The 25,462-nt window shown below is 38.5% G+C and overlaps 1 protein-coding gene across 6 annotated transcripts in view; it reads right to left on the bottom strand.

The window, feature by feature from the left end:
- The window catches only part of LOC144092339 (protein kinase C-binding protein NELL1-like), a 152,846-nt gene that overhangs the window by 58,432 nt on the left and 68,952 nt on the right, over nt 1-25,462 (bottom strand). For all 6 annotated transcript variants that reach the window (XR_013306001.1, XR_013306000.1, XR_013306003.1 and 3 more), the window contains 6 exons: nt 25,003-25,137; nt 23,252-23,354; nt 21,169-21,242; nt 19,005-19,104; nt 18,574-18,702; nt 918-1,043 (listed from right to left, as the gene is read on the bottom strand). Coding sequence is in view for 2 of the 6 variants with exons in the window: in XM_077624980.1 (XP_077481106.1) it covers nt 918-1,043; nt 18,574-18,702; nt 19,005-19,104; nt 21,169-21,242; nt 23,252-23,354; nt 25,003-25,137 (667 nt within the window). In the remaining 4 variants the exon portion in view is untranslated. The remainder of the gene's footprint in view (nt 1-917; nt 1,044-18,573; nt 18,703-19,004; nt 19,105-21,168; nt 21,243-23,251; nt 23,355-25,002; nt 25,138-25,462) is intronic.

Raw genomic sequence — 25,462 nt, 5'->3', positions numbered from 1 at the left:
AGTACGTTCACATTTTTTTAGGTTGACGTAGCAGATAAGAAAGGCTCCAGCATAAGCAGAATTATTCATCTTTAGGAGCATGGTGAGTGTTTGTTTTGCTCTGAGTCAACAGTTCAAGAGAGTGTACAAGCTGTAAAATAGATTGATTGCCCATGGATCCTTCTCTTTGCATGTCTGCCAAGTTCAAGCTAATTAAAGTACACCACAAGAGGGGGAAATGAAGACGTACAGAAGAATGAGAACACAACCTGTTCTAAACTGACACACAAACACAAGTACTATCCCATGCTCTATATTGTAAAATGACTTACCAATTACTAGAACAAACTTAAATACAGTATTTCCTGATTATTTTCTCGAGAAGGCACAGTATATTTATTCTGCATAATCATTTTGAACAGTCTAAATGACGGCAAAGCATCAGAGAGACCAAACTGGTGCAGCCAGCCTATCACAGATGCATTCATTAGAATCAAGGCCCTTTGTTTATCTGTAGGCTTTATTTCCGATCGCAAATAAATACATTGTCGCAGTCGCATAGGCATGGTAGGATATTTTTTATGTCAGGAGCCACCAATTTACTAGAATTTTACGGAGGCTGCTCACAACCATTGTGCATGCCGCAGGGGAGATATCTACAAGATGCGTGTTGGGCTTTTTATTAGCCACGTACAGAATAGTTAAATTCGTCTTCTTGGTGTTCTATGAGGCTTCTGTTCAAAATTCAGCATTTAATTTATTTCATGTCATTTAATTTCATTAAATCTATTGTTATATAGTTTTCCCAACACCTCAAATTCCAAATGCTTTAGTATTTAATTTGGGAGGGGCTCTCTGGTTCCAGATTAATTAACTGTGGGTATAGTTTATTGTCGGTACAGATGTGTCAATCTTAAAATGTGATTAAACAGACATACCAGTGCAGGAGTATTCATCCACTCGGGTGAAGCCCTGCAAACAGTCACAACGATGGCTCCCAGGTAGGTTGACACACACCGTGTTGGACTGGCAATAATGCATCTGGGTTGCGCACTCATCAATATCTGGAAATAAAAAGAGCAGAAATAGTAGATGAAAAACTCAAACTTGGCATGAAAAACAGTTATGCACAGTTTCTAAATAACAGCAACAAAAAGTGTACATCCTCAGTTACAATTTTGCTGAAAACACTTTGTACCATCAGGCTCAAGTAACATTTTTCCCCAAACACAGAATCATTGATATGTACCTCAAGTTCTAGTCAAATTACACTATATTTATAAAATTAATCTTTTTTAAAATTGTTTATCCTATTCAAGGTCACATGGTGCTAGAACCTATCTCAAAAGACTTTGGACAAACCATTTGCACTGACATTCATACTGTTACTGATTAAGAACTGAGCCCATGCTGTCTCCACTGATATTGTCAATAGTGTCAGAAAATAGGACATGAGCATATGCAATATACATTCACAGTACTCTATTATATGGCGTTAATATCTCCATCAGTAATCCAAAAGAATGGCCCTTGCCCTCAATTCATTCTCTTTAATAAAATAATCAATCAAGTCAATCAGATGTTTTAGCCAATATCTGGTCAACAACATTCATATTATCTGCCATGATTTTCAGAATGTGAGGAGCAATGCAAAGATCACTGATTTGCACATGTAACTTAAAACAAATAAGACAAATCATCCAATCATCACACAGAATTTGAGCGTCTGCGCCAGCCCACTGCTCCATAGAGTGGCAGAGCTGATGAGCATCTGATGAGTGGGACAAGCCCAGTACTGTGATTTTTCATCACTTCGCCGCTTCAACATTCATGGCTTCAGTACATTGCAGATTTTATATTAAGTATAAAAAAATCATAAAAATGTCAAAATTCACAATGAAATCACAACCGAATGACGGGAGATGAAAAATGGCAGAGGTCAGGGCCCCGCTTTTTCTTTGGGGCTGATTTGGGTGGCACTCAGCGCCTAAGAAGAAGAATTTCACTGCAGAAAAAGATTGACGCGCCGGGTTGTTCCATGACTTCACTATATCAAATATGAGTGCTCCCTTTTTGGTAGATTTTGGTAGACCTTTTTAGCAAGCTAGATGAAGAAATTAAGCTCCCATTTGGCAAAAGGAGAATTGTTTTATTATAATTATTATTATTTTGAGCAGGGTGTGTCTGTCTTCCCTTCCCCCAAACTCCACACATCTCTGCAGCTATTTTATTCATGCAGTGATGTAGGTCAGGACTAGAGAACAGCTAAAAATAAGACATGATAGGACGTGTATGTCTGAATGTGTGTGATGGGACCTCTCCTTTGTGCCAGTGTGTGTGTATGTGGGCAAGGCGAATGTGGCAATTTAGAATCAATTTGATAAAACATCATATTAACTGAATGAGTCAGAGCATTCACATCTATGTCACGACTTAGGCCTACGGGCGAGGAGTTAAATTCACACGTTCTATCCTACTGGTATGACAACTCCTCTGCTGATAACCTTAGTAAATTTACAGTATTTAGATGTTGTGCCATTACAGTGGTACCTCTACTTACAAATGCTTCCACACACAAATATTCAGGTTTAAAAAAGCCTCAATATGAAACCCTTTGTTCTAAGATACAAAAAAAAAATCCAACATACGAAACGTCAAATGAAATCAAAGACCCCCTGAAACGTTAACATAAAATACACACTTAATTGTCGTGGTTCCCATCACCTTGCCTCATGCCTCCCATTGGCTAGAACGAAGCGGCGTCTCCATGATGCCGGAACCGAGGTTAGTGAGCGGTAGGCGGATGTTAGAGCCAGCCCGTGAACAGGTGGTGGTCATTGGGTCTGATAAGAAGGGATAGCGCTCTCCAGGCGGTTGCTAGAGCCGTCCCAGTCGGGCTGGTGGCAACCGGCAGAGTAGGAACGTGACCGTCTGACTAAAAAAAAACCTTTGGACATTTGTTTCCTTTTTTTCCCCGGGACCATGGAGGAACACTTTTGGCCGATGGTGAGTTCCTGAGTCATGTGGTTTCGAATCTCATTCGACAATGAGTTGTTTCTTGAGGTTTTCTGAGTGTGCGTAGCATCATTTTAAGTTGTTGTGTTTAATTGTGCATATGTTTACTCATCTTGCATTTGCAATTCCACCCTATTGGAAAATGTCTTTGCATTTCTTATTCAATTTAATGGCTTAATAAATATTTTCTTATCTTTTTTCTCTGTTTTGCATACATACTCCCATTTGCATAGATATTTACAAAAAATGTACACGTACTTTTATGATTCTGAAAGGGTTTAAGGGGAAGATCGTGGAACAAATTCTGATAATTCAATGTAAAATATCTCTCTAATTACAAAAAAAATCCAAGGTATAAAACTACTTCTGGAATGAATTAATTTCACAGTAGAACTATATCTGTAACCGTGGACATCATAAGGAGAAGAAAATATTTTCATTGCAGTAGTTAGGTTTAGTTTCACCTCTCTGTCTCCAGACTCAAATTGTTGCATCATGCAGCAAAAGCACACCAGAGAACACATTGGTACACAGTTAGCTCACTATAGAAAAATGTTCCTGGTTGCTTTATTCTGCTGTCTAAATTATTCATGTTGTGCAGTTGTTTTGTTCAAGTTGTTTATGTTTTTGACACACAAAGCAGGGTTTGCTCTGGCAATTTGCATTCCCCTTCTTCGCTGACCTCTCTGTCACTCTCTTTATTGTAATTTACACCGGAATTAATCCCATTCAACAATGATGCACCGCGATAATTGAAGCCTAGAGAGTGTGACATAGCACGCACACACACACACAGATTCACTTGCAAACACGTAGGCTTGCACACACACTCGGTATTTCTACTTTTTTCCAATGTCACAAATATATAATCCATCATTTCATTTAAACCAATATACATTGCTTTCGAATACAATCGAAAAAATTACACGCATTTGGAAAATATATTTAATGGATTAATGCAAATCCTTATTTACCTTTATTGTTTGTCTCATTCTACACCATTACAGGGCCATACTCACTTTATAAGATCACAATCACCAATTCACACACTAGAAGGTGGTACTTTGGTACACCTTAAAATTCAAATTAAGAGAAAACTTTAAATTAGTGCAGAAGGAGTACCAATAAATGTACAGGCTAATATACCTTCAACTTTGGCCTCAAAATGTCTTGCAACAATAATAGACAAAGTGTTGCCTTGTGATTTTATCGGACCTTAGACACCAATTGGAGACGAGTTGATTTTCCCAAGCACACACCAGCAGACTTGATCATTCAAAATGCCAGAAGTGTCCTCAGGTTACAGTTCTGATATACTGTATAAATGACTACCTGTATATCTAGCCTTACAGGCAGCGATTCTCGAACAAGGTGATAGAAAAACTATTTAGGTGGAGCAAAAACACAGCCACTAGAAACACAAGGATTTGTAAATTCAGAAATGTTGAGGGCCACAATCCTTCATTTGCCATATGGGTTATCCTCACAAGGGTCGGAGGGAGAGGGTAGGGGGGGCGGTTGGTGCCTAACTCCTTCACCGATGATTTGTCTGATTTATATTAACTTTTTTATCACATGTTTCTGTTCATTCATCTTCCATATCGTGCATCCTCGAAAAGGTTGTGGGTGTTGCTGGAACCTAACCCAGCTGATTTCGGGCAAAAAGCAGACTACACCCTAGACTGGTCACCAGTAAGCTGTAGGGCATACAGAAAGAGAAACAACCATCCGCATTCACAGTCATACTCCTACCAGCGGGAATTGAGCCTGCGCCTGCCTGGACCGAAGTCTGGCGAGTGAACCTCTAGACCATGAGGCGGCTTCATATTTCTGTTATGCCTTCAAATGCTTCTATATTAAACTCCAACTGTAACTTATTTACAGCCACAGTGATATTAATATATGTAAACCTTGTACCATTGATGAAAATAATGAACATTTCTCCTTGAATTTTTTAAATTATCATTATTCTGGCATTTATCAAATCGAAAAAATGTTGGTAATTGAAATGATCTAAAAGTTCAGTACGGGTTTTAGGGGAAAAAAAGTATGTAATTTACTGTATGTAAACTTATTGTTTTTATTTTATGTCCAATATGTGATGCCAATAAGAAAAAAGTTTCCAATGATCTTTATAAATTGTGTTTAGATAACTTAGAATACAGAAATCGGACACATAACTTCGCATTAAAATGAAACATTATGAAAAATTGAAAAATAAACTTGACACAATGTTATGAACCATAACCCTATTTTAAAAATTCATAACAGGGAACTCAAGCAGTTGACCACCAGACATGACCTACTACTCTTGAACTGAGAACTATATCCTTGGTCTTCCACGCCAATTAATCCTGCACTTCTGCACAAAAACTCTTTCTGAGGTCCACATTTGAATAAGTGCTGTAGGCTGAGTTTTGCCTTGTAAAACTGGGTAATCAACACAAGGAGATTAGCAGCACATACACAATCATGAGTTTTGTTTTGTGCAGATGGTGATTAGCCTTGTGAGTTCTCCCGCGTGCCTGTGTGGGTTTTCTCCACGTACTATGTTTTGTCTCCCACATCCCAAAACATGCATTATAGACGTGCTGAACACTCCAAATCGTCCCTAGGTACGAGTCTGTGCATGAATGGTTGTTTGTCTCATTGTGCCCTGCATATGGCTGGCAACCAATTACGTGTGTACATCATGTACATGACTAAGCAGGATTGAGGATTCTAATCTGGGAGGATAACAGTATTGCCTTACATAATTTTTCATACTGAGGACAAACCCCTGACAAGAAGATATTTTAAGGACACAAAGAATAAAATGCTCTTTACATCAACCAAAAAAAAATTGAAAAAAAAGAATGCTAAATAACTAGGCACGATTTTTAGTTATGTCTGTAATTTATTCTTTCAAAATAAATGCAATATTCATGAATTAAAAAAAATAGTTAGTTAGTATTTATTTTATTTTATTTTTTGTATTCTTACCAAAAATGAGTTTGGATGAGGTAAAGTGTCTCTTTGGGCCCAAATTATGTATGAACATTACATTGCAAACAGTTTACCTCGCCATTTAACTCTCCTTCATAAATCTCCATTTGTAACCCTGACAGCTCATCCAAATACATTTTATCATCCAAAAGCCGGGGACACCCTGAATCAATGGGCTGCCAATTGCAGGGCAAAATGAGACGGTCAACCAACCAAAGTTACAATAAGTGATACTTACTGATTATTATGATAATCCATAATATTCATCGTTCGGCAGCACGTTAAAAGAGTAGGTAGCACGTTGAATTAATGAATAAATATGTACATACATACATACTAGTATACTACTAAGAAAATTTGAATATCCTGAAAAGGTTATCTTTCTTCTGCAATTTGCCTTAAAACGTTTATTTTACATATTATATGAGTGAATAATAATTCAAACCAATAAATGTCTGGCCCTATAAAATGTGTTGGTTTCATTTCGTTGCTAAAATGCCAAAATTAAACAATATTAAATTTTCATGGGTCGTACAATATGTGCATTTTTTTACATGTTTTTTTTCTACCAAATAGTTATGAGATAACTAGAGTATGTCTTATCACTGGAGAGCTTTTTATAGAACAAGTCCACAGCAGGCTACTACTCATGTGCTCCTTTGGGGCTGCCTTATGCCCACAGGCAGTATTTCGGTCAAACTTGCTTTCGAGACTGAACTGTGTTCTCTCAAGATTATCTAACGATAGCTATAGCTGTGTCTCAATTCAAGAGCAGCAACCTGCAAAGTATCTGTTTGAAAGCGTTACGTAATGACATGACATGGATTATTCAGCGCTTGCCATGCAAGTCTTGTGGACTCCGATTGACTGACAATATTTAGACTATCAAACAATTCTCAGAATGTACGTATGTTGTTGATGTTATCACATTTACTGTTGGTCAATGCAAACAGTTTAAGCCACAACTGCCAACTGTGCAGGCAGCTCATGCAAGTCTGGTGGGGATATGTTATGGTGCATCCCACTGCAGCGCAGTGACGGGCTATATATTACCTAAATCTGTCCATCCGGCTATCTAGACATCTGTGTAAAATCTGAGCCTTGCTACTTGCATTCTATAAGAAGTTTGAAGTGCAAGGCCAAGAAGAACAAGCACACTGCTTAATGCCATAAATAATTCACAATTATCTCTATAGTGGTCTAAACAGGAGTGTGTGATGTACTGGAATCTTCTGTGCAGAGCAGAAGAACAGCGGCATGGTTCTTGGACTAATGTAACATGACAGCATTCACCTCAGATGATAGAGAGTGGAAGAAAACTATCAAAATGCTTATGAATATCTTATAGAGCTACTGAAGAGAAGCGCGGCAGGGGGAGGGCACAGGACACAGGGAGCGGCTGTCAGATGTGCTCCTGTTCTGCAACAGAGGCAGATATTGCTGTCACAGGCATCCAGACGATGTGATGTGTTTATAAGTGTGTGTGCGTGTTGTTCAACATGAGCTTACAAAATCATTGAGATGAAAAGAGAGCAAATGATGAGAAATATGGATCCAAAATAGAGCTGCATAAGAAACCACTATTGTAAGCACAGTATAAAGGGACACACTCTCATACACACAAATACACATGCCACTGAACTAGCTTTATGATGGCAGTTTTCACATACTATATGCTGCAAATGAAGCTATGAGAGTACAATACACCTTACAGATGAATGCTTTACCCTTGAGTCTTCAATAGAAAAAATTTGAGGGGAAGTCGACCCAACTTCTCATAAATGATACACCATTCAGCCGGTCCTACTGAGAGGGAAACTGAAAGAGGCTGGAGTAAGGAACCACTTAGCCGCATGGATCGTCGACTTCCTCACTGACAGACCACAATATGTGAGACTTCAGGACTGTACGTCTGATAGCTTGCAGCACGAGGGCCCCACAAGGCACAGTGCTCTCCCCACTCCTCTTCTCCCTCTACACATCAGACTTGAAACATAATACAGACACCTGCCACCTCCAGAAGTTCTCTGACGACACCGCTATTGTTGGACGAGTGACGGACGGGAACGACCTAGAGTACAGGGGAGTCATCACAGCCTTTGTTGACTGTTGTAGGCAAAAACACCTCTACATCAACACCAGTAAGACAAAGGAAATGGTCATCGATTTTCGGAGGAATCCTCAACAGACCGCTCAGGTGTACATCCAGGGTACACACATTGAAATTGTGGAGAATTTTAAGTACCTGGGTGTTCACCTCAACAACAAACTAGACTGGTCCACAAACGTAGATGCCCTGTATAAAAGGGGCCAGAGCCACCTCTGCCTACTGAAGAGACTACGGTCCTTTGGAGTGTGCAGGACACTGCTGAGGACTTTCTACGACACTGTGGTGGCATCTACAGTGTTTTATGCAGTGCTCTGTTGGGGATGCGGGAGCACGGAGAGGGACAGGAACAGGCTGAATAAGCTGGTCAGGAGGGCCAGCTCTATTCTGGGCTGTCCTTTGGACTCTGTGGAGGAAGTGGGAGAGCGGAGGATGCTGACCAGGATGATGTCCATCATGGACAGCACCTCCCACCCCCTGCATGAGTCTGTGGAGTCCCTCCGAAGCTCTTTCAGCAATAGACTGCTGCACCCTCATTGCAGGAAGGAGCGCTTCTGCAGATCCTTCCTCCCATCAGCTGTCAGGCTCTTTAACAAAACAAATGGCTGAGTGTTAAGACCTACCGTATGTATACATGTACATCTATGTGTATATATGTATATATGTGCTTATATATGTATGTGTATGTATGTGTATGTATGTATGTATATTTATCTATCTATCTATATCTATATCTATATATCAGCAACACGCTTATTTATATATTTATTCATGTATTTATTTATTAACTTACTTATTACCTATCTATTTATGTCTAAAATGCCTTTCCTATTTCTGCATCCTCACCCTCTTGCTACTGTGACAACGAAATTTCCCAAATACATGATGAATAAAATGCCTTTCCTATTTCTGCATCCTCACCCTCTTGCTACTGTGACAACGAAATTTCCCGAATACATGATGAATAAAATCCAATCCAATCCAATCCAAGGGAGGAGTTAATGAGGGTGAAATATTGCAATGCAGGGGGGCACCTTATCATAGGCCAACATGGCTCTACTGTTTTTCAATTTCAAAGTTTCACTAATAAAAAAAGGAACCACCAATTGTTACTTGTATCCTTAGACATTAATATGAAACATCCAATGATATCATTATCAAAGATAGTACTAACTCACAACATCTAATAAAGGCAGAAATAAATGGAACATTTTTAAAAATCAAATAAAACCAAGAGTGATGGAAGAAACACTTTGTTCGTAGTCTATGAAACTTTTAAAATATGACAATTGAAAAAATCAATAGAATTTTCATTTTTGTAAAATTATGTGCTTCACGTGGTGTCTTTCCTGTATGAATGCATTATTAAAATATTGAGATTCCTCAATGACAACATCTCAGCATAAATACTGTGACTTTCATCCTGAATTTACCAAGGTTACTAAAATGGCGGAGTATTTGCTCTAGGTCGATATGTTGCAATGGTGTCACTTGTTCATCATGTCTGGCAATTGGGACTTCAAAATGTACCTTTTTTGGTGGGATATGGGGGTGTCACCCTGTATAAACAAATTAAACAAGGGCTTTTTGGAGTTGCGACACCTAGTCACTCAAATGATTTGTTTGGAACCATTTTAACACCAGATGACCATAACCACCTATTTTCTATCTGAGCCTGGGGCCACAGCAGGATATTGCAGCAGAGAATAAACCTTGTGTTTTCTGCACAAAGGCCACAACATACATGGCCTATCTTCCTCTGTCACTTATAAGTTGTGTAGTGACTATATGCAAGCAAAGAATATTTAATATTACAAGCTAGTTGTTCTTTTTTTAAGCAGAATGCCCAGTGCATTTTTTTCTTTCATGGCATCGCATGGCATGGCATACAAGTGCTTAAAAGGCATTCCAATTCAGGAAAATATCAAATATTTCCGAGGGCGATAGGAGGTACTGTGAGCAATTTCTTTCAGAATCCCACCGGAAAATTGCCCCAGTAGGTCAAAAGCCACCATTTCTCATAAGTCATTAAAAAGCCCGGAACCTGTGTAGTATAAAACCATCGTATGTCTGGCATCTTCCCAAGTTGCACAAAGAAGATATGTCATCTATATTTGAATGTCTCATTCAAATAGCTGTCAAATTTCCATATGACTGGATTAATTTTGTAACATGTCTGATTTTCATTGGATGGAAGTGTTAAAGTAAGTTTTCAATATCTGTAGCATTTTGTTTAAGCTATTTGTTTGACAAACAAGTTTTTTTTATTTCCATAACAAAACAAACAGTGCCAACACTTTTTATTTCATGTAAAAGTAGCTTAATAGACCATACAGCTACTCAGTAAAAAGACTAACACAGTATCTGTTCTCCTTACAAAAACAGTATTGCTTTCTGAACTACTGGGAATTCAGTACTGCATTCATTGGGGATGGCTCAGTCATGACATAACCTCATTACTATGCAATGAAAATAGCAAAAGAGGAAATTGTAGCACCAACTCTTCAGAAGAACAGCAGAACGCCACAAAAAAGCCTAGCAAAAACAGCAAACACTGCAACTTGCCACACTAATAAGCAACAAACTAGATAAAGCTTGTAAATAATAGGGCTTTCAAAATAAAAAAGTTAATCAAATTACTATATTGTTAGAACAAACAGTAAGTTGATATAAATTACGCAATGGGACTTAATATTATTCCACTGAACAACCTTAACCATGCCTGTACCAGTTGACTGTAAAATGTAGTGTCTTCATGTAAATTGTAGGAAATTCTTTATAAATGAAAAATGCATTAAAACGTATTAAAAATATTCATGCAAAGTGTATATGTCTAGTAGTATGTGTCATCGTTTATCCCACACAAGGGACAAAAGATGGAAATTAGCCCTCGGCTACAATCTTACACATTTACATATATATGTTCATTAACATCAATATTAATATGTTCATTAGTATGTGCTGTCCCTTATAAAAATAAATCAAATCAAATTGAGACTGGCTTTAAGATGTTTGACAACCACTACTTTATGTAGAAGTTTTCGATCTTTTGGTTCAGCTCATGAGAAATGAAAAGCGCTGTGTTTGTAAACCAAAGAAATGAACCATATTTTCCCCTTCACACCATTTAACAAGTGAAGTTCAAGTCATCCAGTTTGAGGGGAAGTGGTGGTTTTGTTTGCTGTTCTCCAACCAATAGGCTGTGTGCTGATTCCTCACTCTGCTGACCATCCCTACGTATTTTTGGGCTCGATCAGAGTTGGGAAAACTGTACCACAAGAGGCCGCAGTGGTTGCGGGTTTGCATAACAACCCATTAAGGACACATTTTCACCAATCTGGTGTCCTACAAGTTCAATCTTTGGATTGCACTGAGGTCCTTCTTGTTTCCTCATTGGTTAATCTTTCTATGCTGGATCGGTTGGAACAAAAACCTGCAGCACAGTGGCCCTAGAGGACCGGTTTGGCCACTACTGGGCTAGATCGTGAACCCTGAAAACTCCATATGGCACTTGGCAAGTTTCCCATGTGTTATAGTGGAAATTACATTTAAATCATTTTTTTTTAAATTGCCCCAGTAAAGGCCAAAATAGATTATTCAAATACAGCTGCTGTTGGCATGCTTAAAGCCACAGGTGGGAAGGTTAGGCATTTGTAACTTGTTGCTATATATTTTAGCTGGCAGCTTTCTGCAGATATTTTGCTCAATATCAACCTGTGTCTTTTTACTGCCAGGAGTAATGAAAGCATTGGCAACTACTTTAACCCGTAGCTGCCCCTGAATTATTTATTTAACTGTTGTAGTTGGCACCATGGTAAAATATGAATAGAGTTTGAGAAAAACTAGTTCACCGCTCATCTCAAGTGTGCTACAGCAATTAAAACTGATAACTAGCATGGAATTCTGATGACAGGTTTAATTGTCAGTAGTTAAATACGACATGAATATAGGAAACCTTGGAAGAATATTTGGGCCATAAACCATTCTGATGCAGCTGAGCATAAAATCACTACTGCAAGGAAAAATCCTTGACATAAAGTCTTAAGGCAAAAATAAATCCTCGAACAAAGCAGACATTTTGGAGTCTTGGCTGACATTCTGTCACTAAATGAACGTCTAAGCTTAACCATACATTAATTCACCAGTGGATTTACTCCGTATTTAGGCAGAATATGAATATTTAATGAGGTGCCACTGAAGACTTGACACAAAGACTATTCAAGGTTAAATCACACAACGGTTGGTTTCTACTGTGAGACAAGATTGTATAAGAATATATAGCAGATTGAAGATGTGTGTGCGTGTATCGATAGATCATGTCTTGGAACTTTTAACTGATTAATTACCATTATTAATCGGTTTCTAGGCACTGGCGTGGAGCTCAGGAGGCAGTGAGGATTCATCTGCTGTCACATTTTGGAAGAAGACGAATATTACGAGGTCACCAACTAAAACTTTCATTTACACTCTTCACTAAGAATGATCCAATAACAACAAAGAAAATATCGCACTACCGAGAAAGTAATGTAACAACTGAAACAGAAGAAATAATTAGCAGAGAAAATTAACTTGGAGCATTGTTAAAATGATGGAAGGTAAGAGGCACCACTAGCAGCGCTAAACTATGTAGAGCGACAACAGTGTTGACAACAGGTGGCAGCAGAGGTTGACTGTCTCTCCAAAGGGAAGTGAGGTTTGTATTGAGCAGCATTGGCCAAAAATAAGCTTCTTGAAGCAATGAAGCTTTGCAGCCAATTAGTTCAATCAACATGGTTCCAAGCTTCATGTTGGTTCATTTGCTCTGTGGCGCCATCAAGTGGTATCAAAGCCCAAAAGGTCGAGAATAACATGGCTATTTTTTTCTTACTACATGAACAAATATCCAACAAGTGCTATAAGGATAATTTATTATTCAATTTTATTTAGACAATGTTTCACGCAATGTTTGGGTTTAAACGGTTTATTTATTTATTAGGTTATTATAGGTATTTGTGTAATAAGTAGCAAATTAAAACCTAGCATTTGGTGTGAGTGGTGAAAAGTCAAACAAGTCCACAAACTATTTTTTTGAAGTGGTCAACTGTGATAAATTGTAATCCTGCCCATTTGGCCACTAGTAACAAATAAATACTTGCAGGGTTGCATGAGGGCTTTTAGGCTCAATTCCAGGGAAAATTTGTGCGTTTTATCCTATTGGCCATGCAGCGCAGCAAGCCCTCTGGTTTAGGGATTAGCACAGCAATCCCCATAACTCAAAAATAGTGGGGAAATTGAACGGAAATAAGAAGGGATAAATAACCGTATGAGGAATGAGGCAAGGGGCTGCATTGATGCCAAGGACAGCGTTGGAACACATGGAGTCAGTGTCATGCAGATGGCAGTGATGGATACCACCCAAAAGTGAGCTTGAGGTTTGGGCGAGCTAAGAGGATGGATGAGGGTTATTATCAGTTACTCCTAATCAATATACCGCTTTCTTTTGCAGGAGGTCCCTCTACACGGGATTGAGAGCGTTACCATTAATGAAAGCACTCTGAAGAGTTTGTGAGAAACAATGAACAAAACCTCTGTGAGACACAATGACACAGTACCAAAGAATGTATTTCTCTATTCCTCCAGTGGTCCAGTTATATGTGACTGACCCTAGGAGGATGAGATTAAACCGACTTTAAAAGCAGACTCTGCACTTCATGCAGAGGTAGCATGTTTTCTGAGTTTATCTTACAATCCCATTGCATCTAAACAATCTCCCAAACACATTTCATCCCTGCTATAGAAGCTCTGCAGGCAGGCGTAGCTTGATTAGCTCATGTCCAAACTGTTTGGATATTAATCTTGCTGCTCTCCCGAGTTTATCTTGTGTTTGTCCTATGACTTGGCGTCCACATGTGTGGACATCACATCTTTGGTTGTCAAAGATTACAATGTTACATTTTGGACTACAAGGGTGTGGCATCCACTTATGATGTGGACATCATTTTTCTAAGAAACTACATCATGTAAAAAGATCATTCTTTGTTTTTATACTCATTAAGTCCCAATTAGCCTAAATATCAAAGAGAAAATAAAAATGCATGCCTTGCAAGAGTCTGGGTCTTAGGAAGTTAAGAAATGTAACTTGTTGCAGGAAATACTGTAACTGTCAGTTTCTCATTGTCCAGCTACTCTTAAGCTAAATGTTCCGGATAATTTCATTCTATCGGCATTTACAGGCTGGGCATGTATTCAAAATGAAAAATGTCTTCTTCGGGCCACTCCCCTACATTAAACGCATGGTTCCAGCTTTGATGGGTGTGCTTTAGTACTATAGAAATATCACTACCACTGTCTCCGTTATCCAAAGTCAAGAATACTTGGACCCTAAATTAAATAATAAAATAAATGAATACACTGCCCAGTAACCAATTGCTTAGTGCGTCGGCCTCACAGTTCTGGGCTCGAGGGTTTGATCCCTGATCACTTTTTGGGGTTTGTACGTTCTACCTGGGCTTGCATGGGTTTTCTCCAGGTACTCCGGTTTCCTCCCACATACCAAAAACATGAAGGGTAGGCTGGCTGAACACTCTAAATTGGTCCCAGGTATGAGTGTGAAATATAAATAATAATAATACCTCACAACACATGATCAAAAATGTTCAGCCAACCTCTCAGCCAGCAAAGTATAAGGAAGCTAGTATTTGTTTTTGATTATTTACATGAACGTTTTTGTACTGTAATGTATAACTATATATTTCACACTTAACACAACAAACAAACATATCGTATCTATAGCTCTAGTACAACTGAAGTATAAAAAGGAAATATTTTGACAGTGACACAAAGGTCAGAAAGTAAGGGCGATGAAGAAACTGCTGAAACCAGCTGTGTTGTCAGCTGAGATTGACTTTAGATTGGGGCATCATAAAGTGCTTCCCCAGAGCCTGTTAGCCAAGGCGACACATCATACATTTGGTGTCTGAAGCCACTGGATCCAGCTGCTCTGGAGGCTAAATGAAAGTGAGCTGAACAAACAGAAATTGCCCTGTTAGGCTTGATGTGTTGGCCTCACAGTAGGTTCTAATCTTGTTACCAACAGTGGAAAAAATGGGGAGCGGGCAGAATCACTGGGCAAAGGAATAATAAATAATACAGCCCTTTTTGGAGTACGTGAAGCGGAGAGGCCAGCACGAAAAATATGTTTCAACATGGACATTACATTAATTTAAAACACAGTTAGTGAAGCAATGAAACCAATCCCACTTTTACACAGCCTAAATTCAGTTTATCAGTTAGGTTTGAGCTGTTGAGGGCATGCAGGGCAGCTGATAGAAAATGCTTTCATTAAGGTGTTTCATGGTGGATTTAAAAAGCAGGAGAATCTGATGTGAAATAAAATATGATACTAATGTATTTACTTTAAATACTACAATCTCTGCTAGAATTTATCTGCATACATTTAATCATTCATTTAATTTCCCAACCGCTTTTCCTCACAAGGGTTGTGGGGGGTACTGGACCCTATCCCAGCCAACTATGGGCACGTGGCGGGAGGCACCTTGAATCGCAGGGCACAAGAGACAGACAACCACTCACTCTCACACTAAAGGCCAATTAGGAGTGTTCAACCAGCCTAGCATGCAAGTTTTTGGGATGATGGAGGAAACAGGAGCATCCGGCGAAACCCCCAAGCAAGATCGGTGAGAACATGCAAACTCCACACAGGAAGGTCTGAGTCTGGGATTGAATCCTCGATCTCAGAAGTGTGTGGCCAACCCGCCAAGCATTTGACCACTGGGTTGCTTTTTCTGATACATTTTTTTCATATATCAAGACCAATTTACTTTTGTGTTGTAAATTTCCTTCAAGAACAAGCAGCCAACAGGGACAGTTAAAGAATGGTTTACATAAGGAAAAACATCCTTACAGATATGTTACTTTCACACCCACGTTTTACCCTGATTTGCAAAGGCTCTCTCCAGGAAAGGCAATTTCATATCAGCTAAGAAAAGAAAAAGAGCTAAGTCAAGTACGTAAAATTCCTACAGGCATGTGAGTTTGAATGATTTTCTACGTTTGACATCTGATTGACTAGAACATTTTCTGGGAAAAAAAAGGCTTTAGATCATCTGACTCTGATCATGATATGTGCTTGAAAAGCAAGTACTGAAGAGGAATTAGTTATTTTGAGTCACCTTTGCTAATGGTATAATTCCCCTTGACTCTCTTTAAAGAGCAGGTTAGTATTTTGATGGAGCATGAAATGATGGACATTATCTTGTTGTCTTGAGATTATAGCCTCAAAAGATGATCCCGATTAGGTTCAAGAAATTGTGTTTGAACAAAAACATCATTGTTTTAGGCTGTAATTAGGGAAAACAATGGCAGCATTCATGTGAGTGTGCGTCCTTGGGCACAGAGCGATGATTCAGATCTGCTAGCAGTCACTGACTTAATAAACATGAGCTGATGAGGATAGTAAGACAATAATAAACCCATTAGAACGAATGCAAAAAATAAAATGAAGAAGCATTCTGTAGACCTGTGATTATCAACTCTTGGGTTGGAACTGAGTGAAGAAAAACTAGGGTTCCTTTATAAAACCCCATTCTGAAGTAGATAAATATACAAGCAAGCAGCTGTCCTGGTTTGCTCTGGCAAGACTTAATTCTCAGTGGAATATAACCAGCAGGTCAACGATAGCGTGAATACAAATTGTAGTACCCACGTCTTAGTCAAGCTATAGTGGTGGGGCTCTCGATTCCTCACTGTAAAAGGTGTTGTGCAAATTCAAAAGCAGCAAGAAAATAAATAAATTAAAAACTATTAATTAAACTCTATTGTGCAATTCACCCCGTGTTAGTAAAGAGGGGTAATTCAATATTTGGTCTTGTGAATGGATAAAACTATATTTATATAATACCACAAAATGTATATTTTAGTTAGTGACATTTACAAACAAAGTTTATATCTTTTATATCTTTATAACATTTCAGCATGGATTAAAAAATAAATCGAGATGTTTTAATTTAATTGACTCATTATTTGACCAGGATTTACACTAACTCACACTGTAACTCACACAAGTAACTCACATATGACCAAGTATTGCTTAGGTTTGCTGAAAAAGTGTATTCTCAAAACCATATCTAGTAAACATGATGTAAATGCATTCTTTTTGTAATTAAAAAAAAGGAAATGCTTTTCACTGACTGAATGATTCCTCAATCTCGAATGTTGACGACAAGCCATAATACATAATTCAGAAGCCAACCATCATTAGCATGTGCCTATGTCAGCTAGTCCTCTTACAGTACACAAGTTGCTCGTGTTAGCAGTTTTCTACCTTCTCTTCAAGCAGAAGCTGACAGAAGCAACATACATCAATATCAGCGCTATAACGCCACAACTGGGACTCGGTTTTTTTTTCATGCCATAAGTTTGTCAAATACAAAGATACTGCTGTACAACTAGAATTTATTTAATAGACAGTAGGGCTTCAAAGAACAAATATTTTGATTGGCCACTATCATTATCCGTTCAAAGATCTATACAAATTTAAGGTGATAACCAGGCTTATTAACATTTTAGCATTACATTTCCATAGGAACCAAAATCCACGCGGTCAGAATAGTTGTTTTGCGACCAAAGAAGGTTTTCATTAACATTTTCTTAATGTCTATGCCACCTAATTTTTTTTAAACACAAATTGTTAATAGAAAATGGGCAGTGACAGATGAGTCATGTGAAATGCAGTATTTGAAGTAAAAGGGGTTGATTCCGGCTAATCCATTTAAAGCAGTAACTTGAGCTGTCTTTAGGGAAATTCCTAAATATGGATAATGCTATGGCTTGCCGATTTTCTTTGTTGATCCAACAATCAGTGTTCTCCCATACCCACTCATATGGTGTCGGACAATCTTGGATGGGAGTGAAGCTTTGCGTAAACCTCTTTACCACGCAGATCAAGCGGAAGCAAACAGACTGAAAGGCTTGAGGCTCCACAGCTCTCAGCATGTTTAGAGAATTGAGTACAGGGTGGCTCTGAACCAAAGACAAAAGGAAAGAGCAACGAGAAAATCCTTCAATCTGGCTTTTGGCATGGCCTAGCGTCGACCATTAGCTTCATCACATGTTTTCTGAGCCTTCAGCACCCAGAGGCAAAGTTTTGCTCAGCCAAGACCACCAATCAGCAAGTGGCATGCACACTGACAGTTACAGATAAAGCCTTTCTGGTTAAATTAGACTATTGAAATATGCTTCAATTTCTTTTTTTTTTAACACCAATAAATCTAGAGGGGTAGTCGGTTTAACTAATGTAAGATATGAGAAAATGTGAGAGTTAAGATAGTGATATTTTTGCTGGGAAAGTAGAGGTAGGCTACAATCATTATGCAGTAAAAAGCATCTATGGGGGAATTATTTTTGTTTTGTTTTGTTATGTATAGTGTTTCTTGTTGCAAATCTCCTAATTGGCAAAAAAAAATCAAGAAGTAAAGTATGGTCCTTACCTTCACAGTAAGTGGAATCTCCGTGGATTGAAGCATAGCCACCCTTGCATTCACACTCTGCTTTAGTCTCCCGGTTTTTACAAAGAGAGTTCTCCCCACAGATGATCCCTTCTGCGCAGAAGTCATAACCTAAAAAATAACGACTAAGAATTAAACTTTGGACACTTTCTCAGCCACATTACACCGAGTAAACGACAGGACGTTTAGTGACAGATCTCTATGTACATTATAGAGTCCAGGGCTACTTTGGGGGTAATATTATTTTTCATTTTTGAAAACCAATTAATGAATCAAATATGCAAAACAGGAGTGTCACTAGGTTATAAGCACTTCTCAATCGAAACATTCACATTGAGCAAAAATGTTGTAAATGATGCAGTGTGGAGGGCTTAAGTAACTTGTAAAACTGATGGAAATGGAAATAGACATACCTTGGCAGACATTGCAGCATCTCCCATCCCTAAGTTTCTGTTCACTGACAGAACAGTTGAGCTCTGGACAGGTTTCTGAAACTCTCACCATGAGCCCATTCTAGAAGTGAAATACAGCATATAATATGAAGTTTAATTTAAAGCCCCATGCTTTCAAATTAAAATTCAGTTTTAAGGAAGCAGAGCAGATTTTATTTCCCCAGATTCTATATGGACTCCTTTCTCTCCAGCCCTCTGTCTGCCTTGTATTATTTCTCATTCACCTCCCATCTCTAATTAAGCCCTGTTCATTCATTTATTTTCAGCACTGCTTGTCCTTGTCGGTGTTCCCGGATGCTAGAGCCTATTCCAGCTGGCTTTGGGCAAAGGTGGTCTACATCCTAGATTGGTTGCCGGTCAGTCATAGGGCACACATAGAGACAGACATCCATTCACTCACAATCACACCACCACCAGTGTGAATCAATCCCATGATGCCCGCACCGAACTCAAACAACCAATCCACCATTTTTGTGTCTTGTAAACAAATCAAAGAACATGATATCATCTAAAACACTTACTCCTTAAGACATGTTTTTCCCTGAATATAAAAAAAATATTACTGACAGGACTAAGTAAATACTGATATGAAAACCTATTGGTTTATATAGACCAAGGGTGCTCACAATATCTACTTTTTAAGGACCAAATCTCCCACAATCTACCTTTTTCAAGAAACCAAATTTCAAAAGGTGGTGTAGTACAGGAAAGATTATTGATTATCACATGGTTTTGTTGAAGAGACTTAATGGCCCATTGGTACAAACTATGTTTGTCTGGTTTTGTTTTTCTAAATGTGATGCCCCTGTAGCATCTGCCAGTAGGACAACATGTGAAAAATGTCTTGTCTATTTTGATCATGCTCTGTGCAAGCTTTGTGGCAAGGCTGAGTTAAAGGTGATAAAATGCTGCAAAATGTATTCCCAAGTTGTCCTGTAGTGGTTTAACACAGTAGTGTTTTCTTGCCATCTTATGCTTGATTACGATGCACTTGAATTTACATTTCTTGGAGTGGCAGTTTAAGGAACTTGTACAGGTTCCTGAAGAAATACAGTCTCTGTTGAGTCTTCCTAAGATTGTGCACTGTTGTGGGTCCATATGAAATCATCAATAGTGATGCCACCAAGGCTTTTAAAGGTGTTCCCACTGCCCAGTATTGTTAAATAATCAGCAAACATGATGTTGGGGCTGGCGACATCTATTTGGCATACATCAGGGAAAATGTTACTTGTTTACTTTTTTCCAATACTACACATTGGAAAAAAATCAATTGAGTCATTTCATTTTATTAAACAAGACAATGTAAGAGGAAGATGCTGGACTACTCTTATAGAGGGTTCTAGGGTAGTGGTGGGCACATGAAAGAAATAGGGACACATTAAAATTAAAGGCAGAAAATCACTCGCACATTCATAAGGAGGTCAATAGCACACAAAATGCAAACTGCTATATTTAACATCTTATCTTTTGTCTAACTATCATTTAACCTTGGGCCCTGGAGAAAAATGGCAAACAGAACAACAGTGGTTAGGGTATTGAATCAGAGATCTTGAGGTCCTCTACATATCGCTTAAGCTTTAATGTATCGACCCAAATCTCTAAAATGCTAATCTCTTTCATAATTTCTTCCAACTTCATACTCTTAAGTAACAGATTATATCAAAAAGGTCCTGTAGTATGGATCTTTGGTGGCTCGACTAAAACTATTCAGAGCAGGATTTACACAGGGATATTCTCTTTGACCCATGTTAAATGAGAAGCAGCAATCTATGGGAACACTGTTTCAAAGGAAAATCAGTGTTTGAAAGGGAGATGTTTGTGGATGCATATTAGACACGTGTATTAAACACATGAATTTATTCAAATGATGGTGTAATAAAAAAGCTGCCCAAAATAAGGTGTTTGTTTTTCTGCATTTTACAGTGTTTTACCTGGCTTTCTCATTATTTAGAAATATAATAAACAGTTTGAGTCACTTGAAAGTGAGATGGGAAAACTAATAAGCATGCTGAAAAGGGTGTGGGGGTGGCATCAGAGGCAACAGTCACTAGACACTCATGTTTGAGTTAAAGTTGAAGATAACTGCAAATCAAAAGGCAAAACAGAGCACCAAAGGTAAAGTTACCTTGCATTCCCTGCAGCTCCTGGATAAAAAGCGTTGACCCTCAGAAAATACTTGCCCCACGTAACTGCATTTTGCTGTGGAGGGAAACACTATTAGGTGTGAACTAAAAGCTATGAAAAATATGAATATAAAAAGGATCTTCATATTTTAAACAGCAATGAATCTAATGGACGTGATTGAACATTAAGAGGGTTTCAAGGCAGAGACAGTTAATTCAGTCAGCAAAATGGGTTGTCCTTGGCTAGACCAAGCATGAGGAAACTGTAACAGTGCATTAAGAATACAACAGAAAATACACTTTTACATATTCCCCTGGCAATAAAGCAGAAATAGAAAATGAAGCCTATCATGTGAAGTCCTGCTTTCCTCCTCCCACGGGTGTGGGGCCATGGATCTCACACACAACTCTGGAGTATAATTCCCTTGTTTGCCTCTGCCAGAGATGCATATGGGAAGGCGGAAAACTGGTGCACGCAGAGTGATAGAGTGAGGAAGCTGAATTTATTCAAAGCAAGACTATGCATGAAGAGCTGAGGGCTTGGTAAAACAGCAGGAAAATCAGGTAACCATGAATTTTGAAGCATTATATTGGTTTTAGGCACATAACCTTTGAAAATCAGCAGTGACCAGATATTGTTCAGGTCTCAAGACTCCGAATAAATGCAATTTCTCCTTGATGTTTTTTTTGGTTGTTCTATGATTAAATTATCCATCCTTGTTCTCAGCACATATACTGGTCATTCTAGTAAAGTTAATTCATGCTACATGGGCGGATCTGGACACAAGATTACATGAATGTGAATATGAAAAAAAATCAAATATATAGAGGGGACGATGGGCCACCCCAATTAGCCATAAAAACAGAAGAAATTGTTCAAGTAACCAAATTTAAAGGCCGACAGTGATGTCGTAGGTGCAGAAAAGAACTCTATTTCAATAAAATGTTGTGCAGCACTGGCTTGATTCTTATGCTCCTTTTACTTTTTAAGGCGCACACTAGATTAAAAAAGTACAAATTATATTGTCTCCAAATACCTTATGGGTAAAATTTTCAGATTTCTATCAACTGCACTTGAGTGAGAACAAAAAAAAGTTGTTACTTGAATGTTGGAACAGAGCTCATACAAATAAAGTGCAGCTAATATGCGAGCTGAAAGGTAAGATAGGGAAAATGGAAATGCTAAGTTGAGTAACTGTGTACGTGTTATATTTGTCCGCTGGGAGATGAACCTACCGACATCCTGGACAGCAGCTCAGGCCCGTGAAAATACAGGGAGCAATTGTACCAATTGCGACAATATTACACAATGGGCTCTATTTTCCTACGACACAGTGATCTTGTATTTTCGTGATATCGCATGATTTAACTTTTGGTAGAATGACCGGTCTGCACCATAATAGGCGTATTGTCCTCACGGCTTCTGATTTAGCAAACACGAATGCTACTCGTGACAATTTCATGGGAAAAAAATCATGCTTTTACTAATTAAGAAAAATTCTTTTAACACACCCTTTCTCTGGGTGCGACGTTCACGAGGGTCTAGATTTTGCCACATACAAAAATAGATCACAATGTGCGCATTAAAGTGTAAACTGATAATGGTTGTTATTGCAGTCACCAACCCGCAAAGGTTCGAATATGCTCTTCTTTTCTTCTTGGGTATACAGTACAGTGGTGGAACCAGACCATACAGATATACATTAGGATAGCCTACTATAGTCACTGATTAGTTGACAATGTTTAAATGCGTCTCAAAATGATTTGTATCTGAAAACTGAATTGTTTTGAACTTGAGCTGTTTTATTACTAAAAGCCATGTAGCCTACTATTTAAACTGTTGTCATGGTTCATTATTCTTAATGACTGTTTGATGACTTAAAATGATATAGTTAATCTCTAGTTTTCTGGGCAGGCGTTGGCAATTGCTGGTGAGAAATGATCTCATGATGGTAAGGGTTGTATTTGATTCACATTTTTTTGCCGAGCTCCTGGACACAGTCTACTACCTCAAAACATACTCATCATGTGATACTTATGATATAGTGTACTGTATATACTGTATGTTTGTGACTATATACTCACGTCTGCATTTCTTACAGCAAGTTCCATCCACGTGCACTGGTAATGAGTCCTCTGAGCAATTTGAGGGAGGACAGAAAATCTTGCGACACTCCACTATTCCATTCTGTAAGAAAATTCAACATGTAAGTGTACAAAACAGGGTGTTAATTTGCAGTACTGTATCTAAAGTATTTAATATTTGTTAGTTACATATTCGGTTTTAGTCATTGTAGAAAACAACTTTAGAGAAAATAAAGATATGTCCTCACTTAAAGAGGCATTCAAAAGCGGCAGGGACATGTAGTGTGAAGGTCAATTTGTTTGCTGCAGCACCTGTGCTCTTTTCCCCTTGAAGCCTAAGTGCTCTTTTGACATTGTGTGTGTCTGTGTATGTGTGTTCAACCATGACATCCAACATAACCACATCAACTGATGAGTTCATAGAAAACAGATCAAGAAACAAGACATTTTTAAAGAATTGGAGAGTTTGTATATGATATATGCTTACTCAGCTACCATGTAAAAAAAAAATCAGTACAGGGGGAAAAAGCATGTGAACCCCGAGGTCAATTACTTCTACAAGAGCAATTTTGCCATTCAACACGGAGTTCAATTTGCTTTCTGAGTTTGCTGGAGCGGATTCAAGCTAACACTTGTTTTGAAATAACTATTCAGAGGGAGCATGATGGGAACCATGCCCAGCACCAAAGAGCTCTCTGAAGACCTGCGAACAAGAATTGTTCAGCTACAAGGCTGGTAGGGGATACATTTTTTTTAAAGTCTCTCCAAAACCCTTGATACCCCATGTCTCAAAAGTTAGACAGATCATGTGCAAATGGCGGGAGGTCAAGACAGATCAAACATAAACGCTTTCTGGTGTGGTCATGTTAGAGTACGAACCTCAACCCCACTGAGATTCTGTGGCATGACCTCAAGAAAGCCATACATATCAGACAACCAAAAAACAATTTTGCAAAGAGGAATGGTCCATAATTCCTCCTGGCTGTTATGCCGGTCTAAATTAATCTTATGGTTGAGGGTTGCTGCACTACCAAAGTGTGATTTTAAAGTTCAGCTGGAACATTATTGCATTTTTTATGAAACAAAATTGGAGATCTACTCACATAAGTTTACTTTATGGTGTGCTTTAATCGAACAAATAAATTGGCAAGTCAGGTATAAATACAAAGTATCATTGAGTGCTGGATGACAGCGAGTAATCTGCTGAACAGAGCCCTTGGAGGACTGACAAGAATTCTAAAGCGGATTCTTCCTTGCAGATAACTGTTAATTTCATGAGTCATTAGAAAAAGATCCCCAAGATAGCAAAAATATCACTTATTGGTGAATGAGCAAATCACAGCAGCAAAACTTCCCTACTGCTTCTGCTGATGTGGTACAGTCTTATTCCCAAGGGTCTTTAGTGGCCTGATTCAAGATATTTCGAAGCCTGCCCACTATTTGTCTGAGTAGAAAGGGAGGCTAATTAGGGGGTGACTATCAGGGTGACGCCCAAAGGCAGCAATAGTATAGGACTGGCAGAGATTAAATACTTCATAAAAGTTAGACATGTAATCACTTTCAGCATGGTAACACATTAAGCAATTTCTTTTTTATTTTTACTGTGTTCAAAGTCACATATCACAAAATGTGCAGACAAGATTACAGTGGATATCAATATATAATTTACCTGCAGATTTTTTTTCCTATTGATGTGACGCTGTTTGGGTTTTTTTACACGTGTACTGTATTCGAACAAGCACAACACTCACCTTACATGCACAGTTCCTGCAATTTTCAGGCTCTGCCCACAGCTCTTTATCCCTGTAGACAAGACCATTGGCACTACAGGTTTTCTCACAGTGACATCCCTCGAGCTGGGTAAGCCTGGACTCAGCGTAATTTAGCTGAAAATGACCATAGAACCACTTGTAACAAAACTAAATCAAAAGTCTGACAAACACCTCAGCCCTATTCAATTGCACTTAAGGATGCTCACTCTAGTTGAACGCTACTCCACTGGAAGGGGGTCATTAGAGAAGAATTGTAAGTGATCCTCATTCAGCTCATGCTTTAGACGTAGGCTAAACTACAGTAAAAATGACTGCAAAAGCAAAAATTGACATCTTGCAATGTCTCCTTTTTACATCTCCACCATTCATTCCAGGTTGTTTCATGCTCTTTTCCCTAGATATCTGTCGTTCAACTGTGATGCCAATTTGACATCAATGA

Source organism: Stigmatopora argus, chromosome 2 (genome assembly GCF_051989625.1).
Source record: "Stigmatopora argus isolate UIUO_Sarg chromosome 2, RoL_Sarg_1.0, whole genome shotgun sequence".
NCBI classification, from domain to species: Eukaryota; Metazoa; Chordata; class Actinopteri; order Syngnathiformes; family Syngnathidae; genus Stigmatopora; species Stigmatopora argus.
This window is presented reverse-complemented; position numbering and strand designations above follow the sequence as displayed.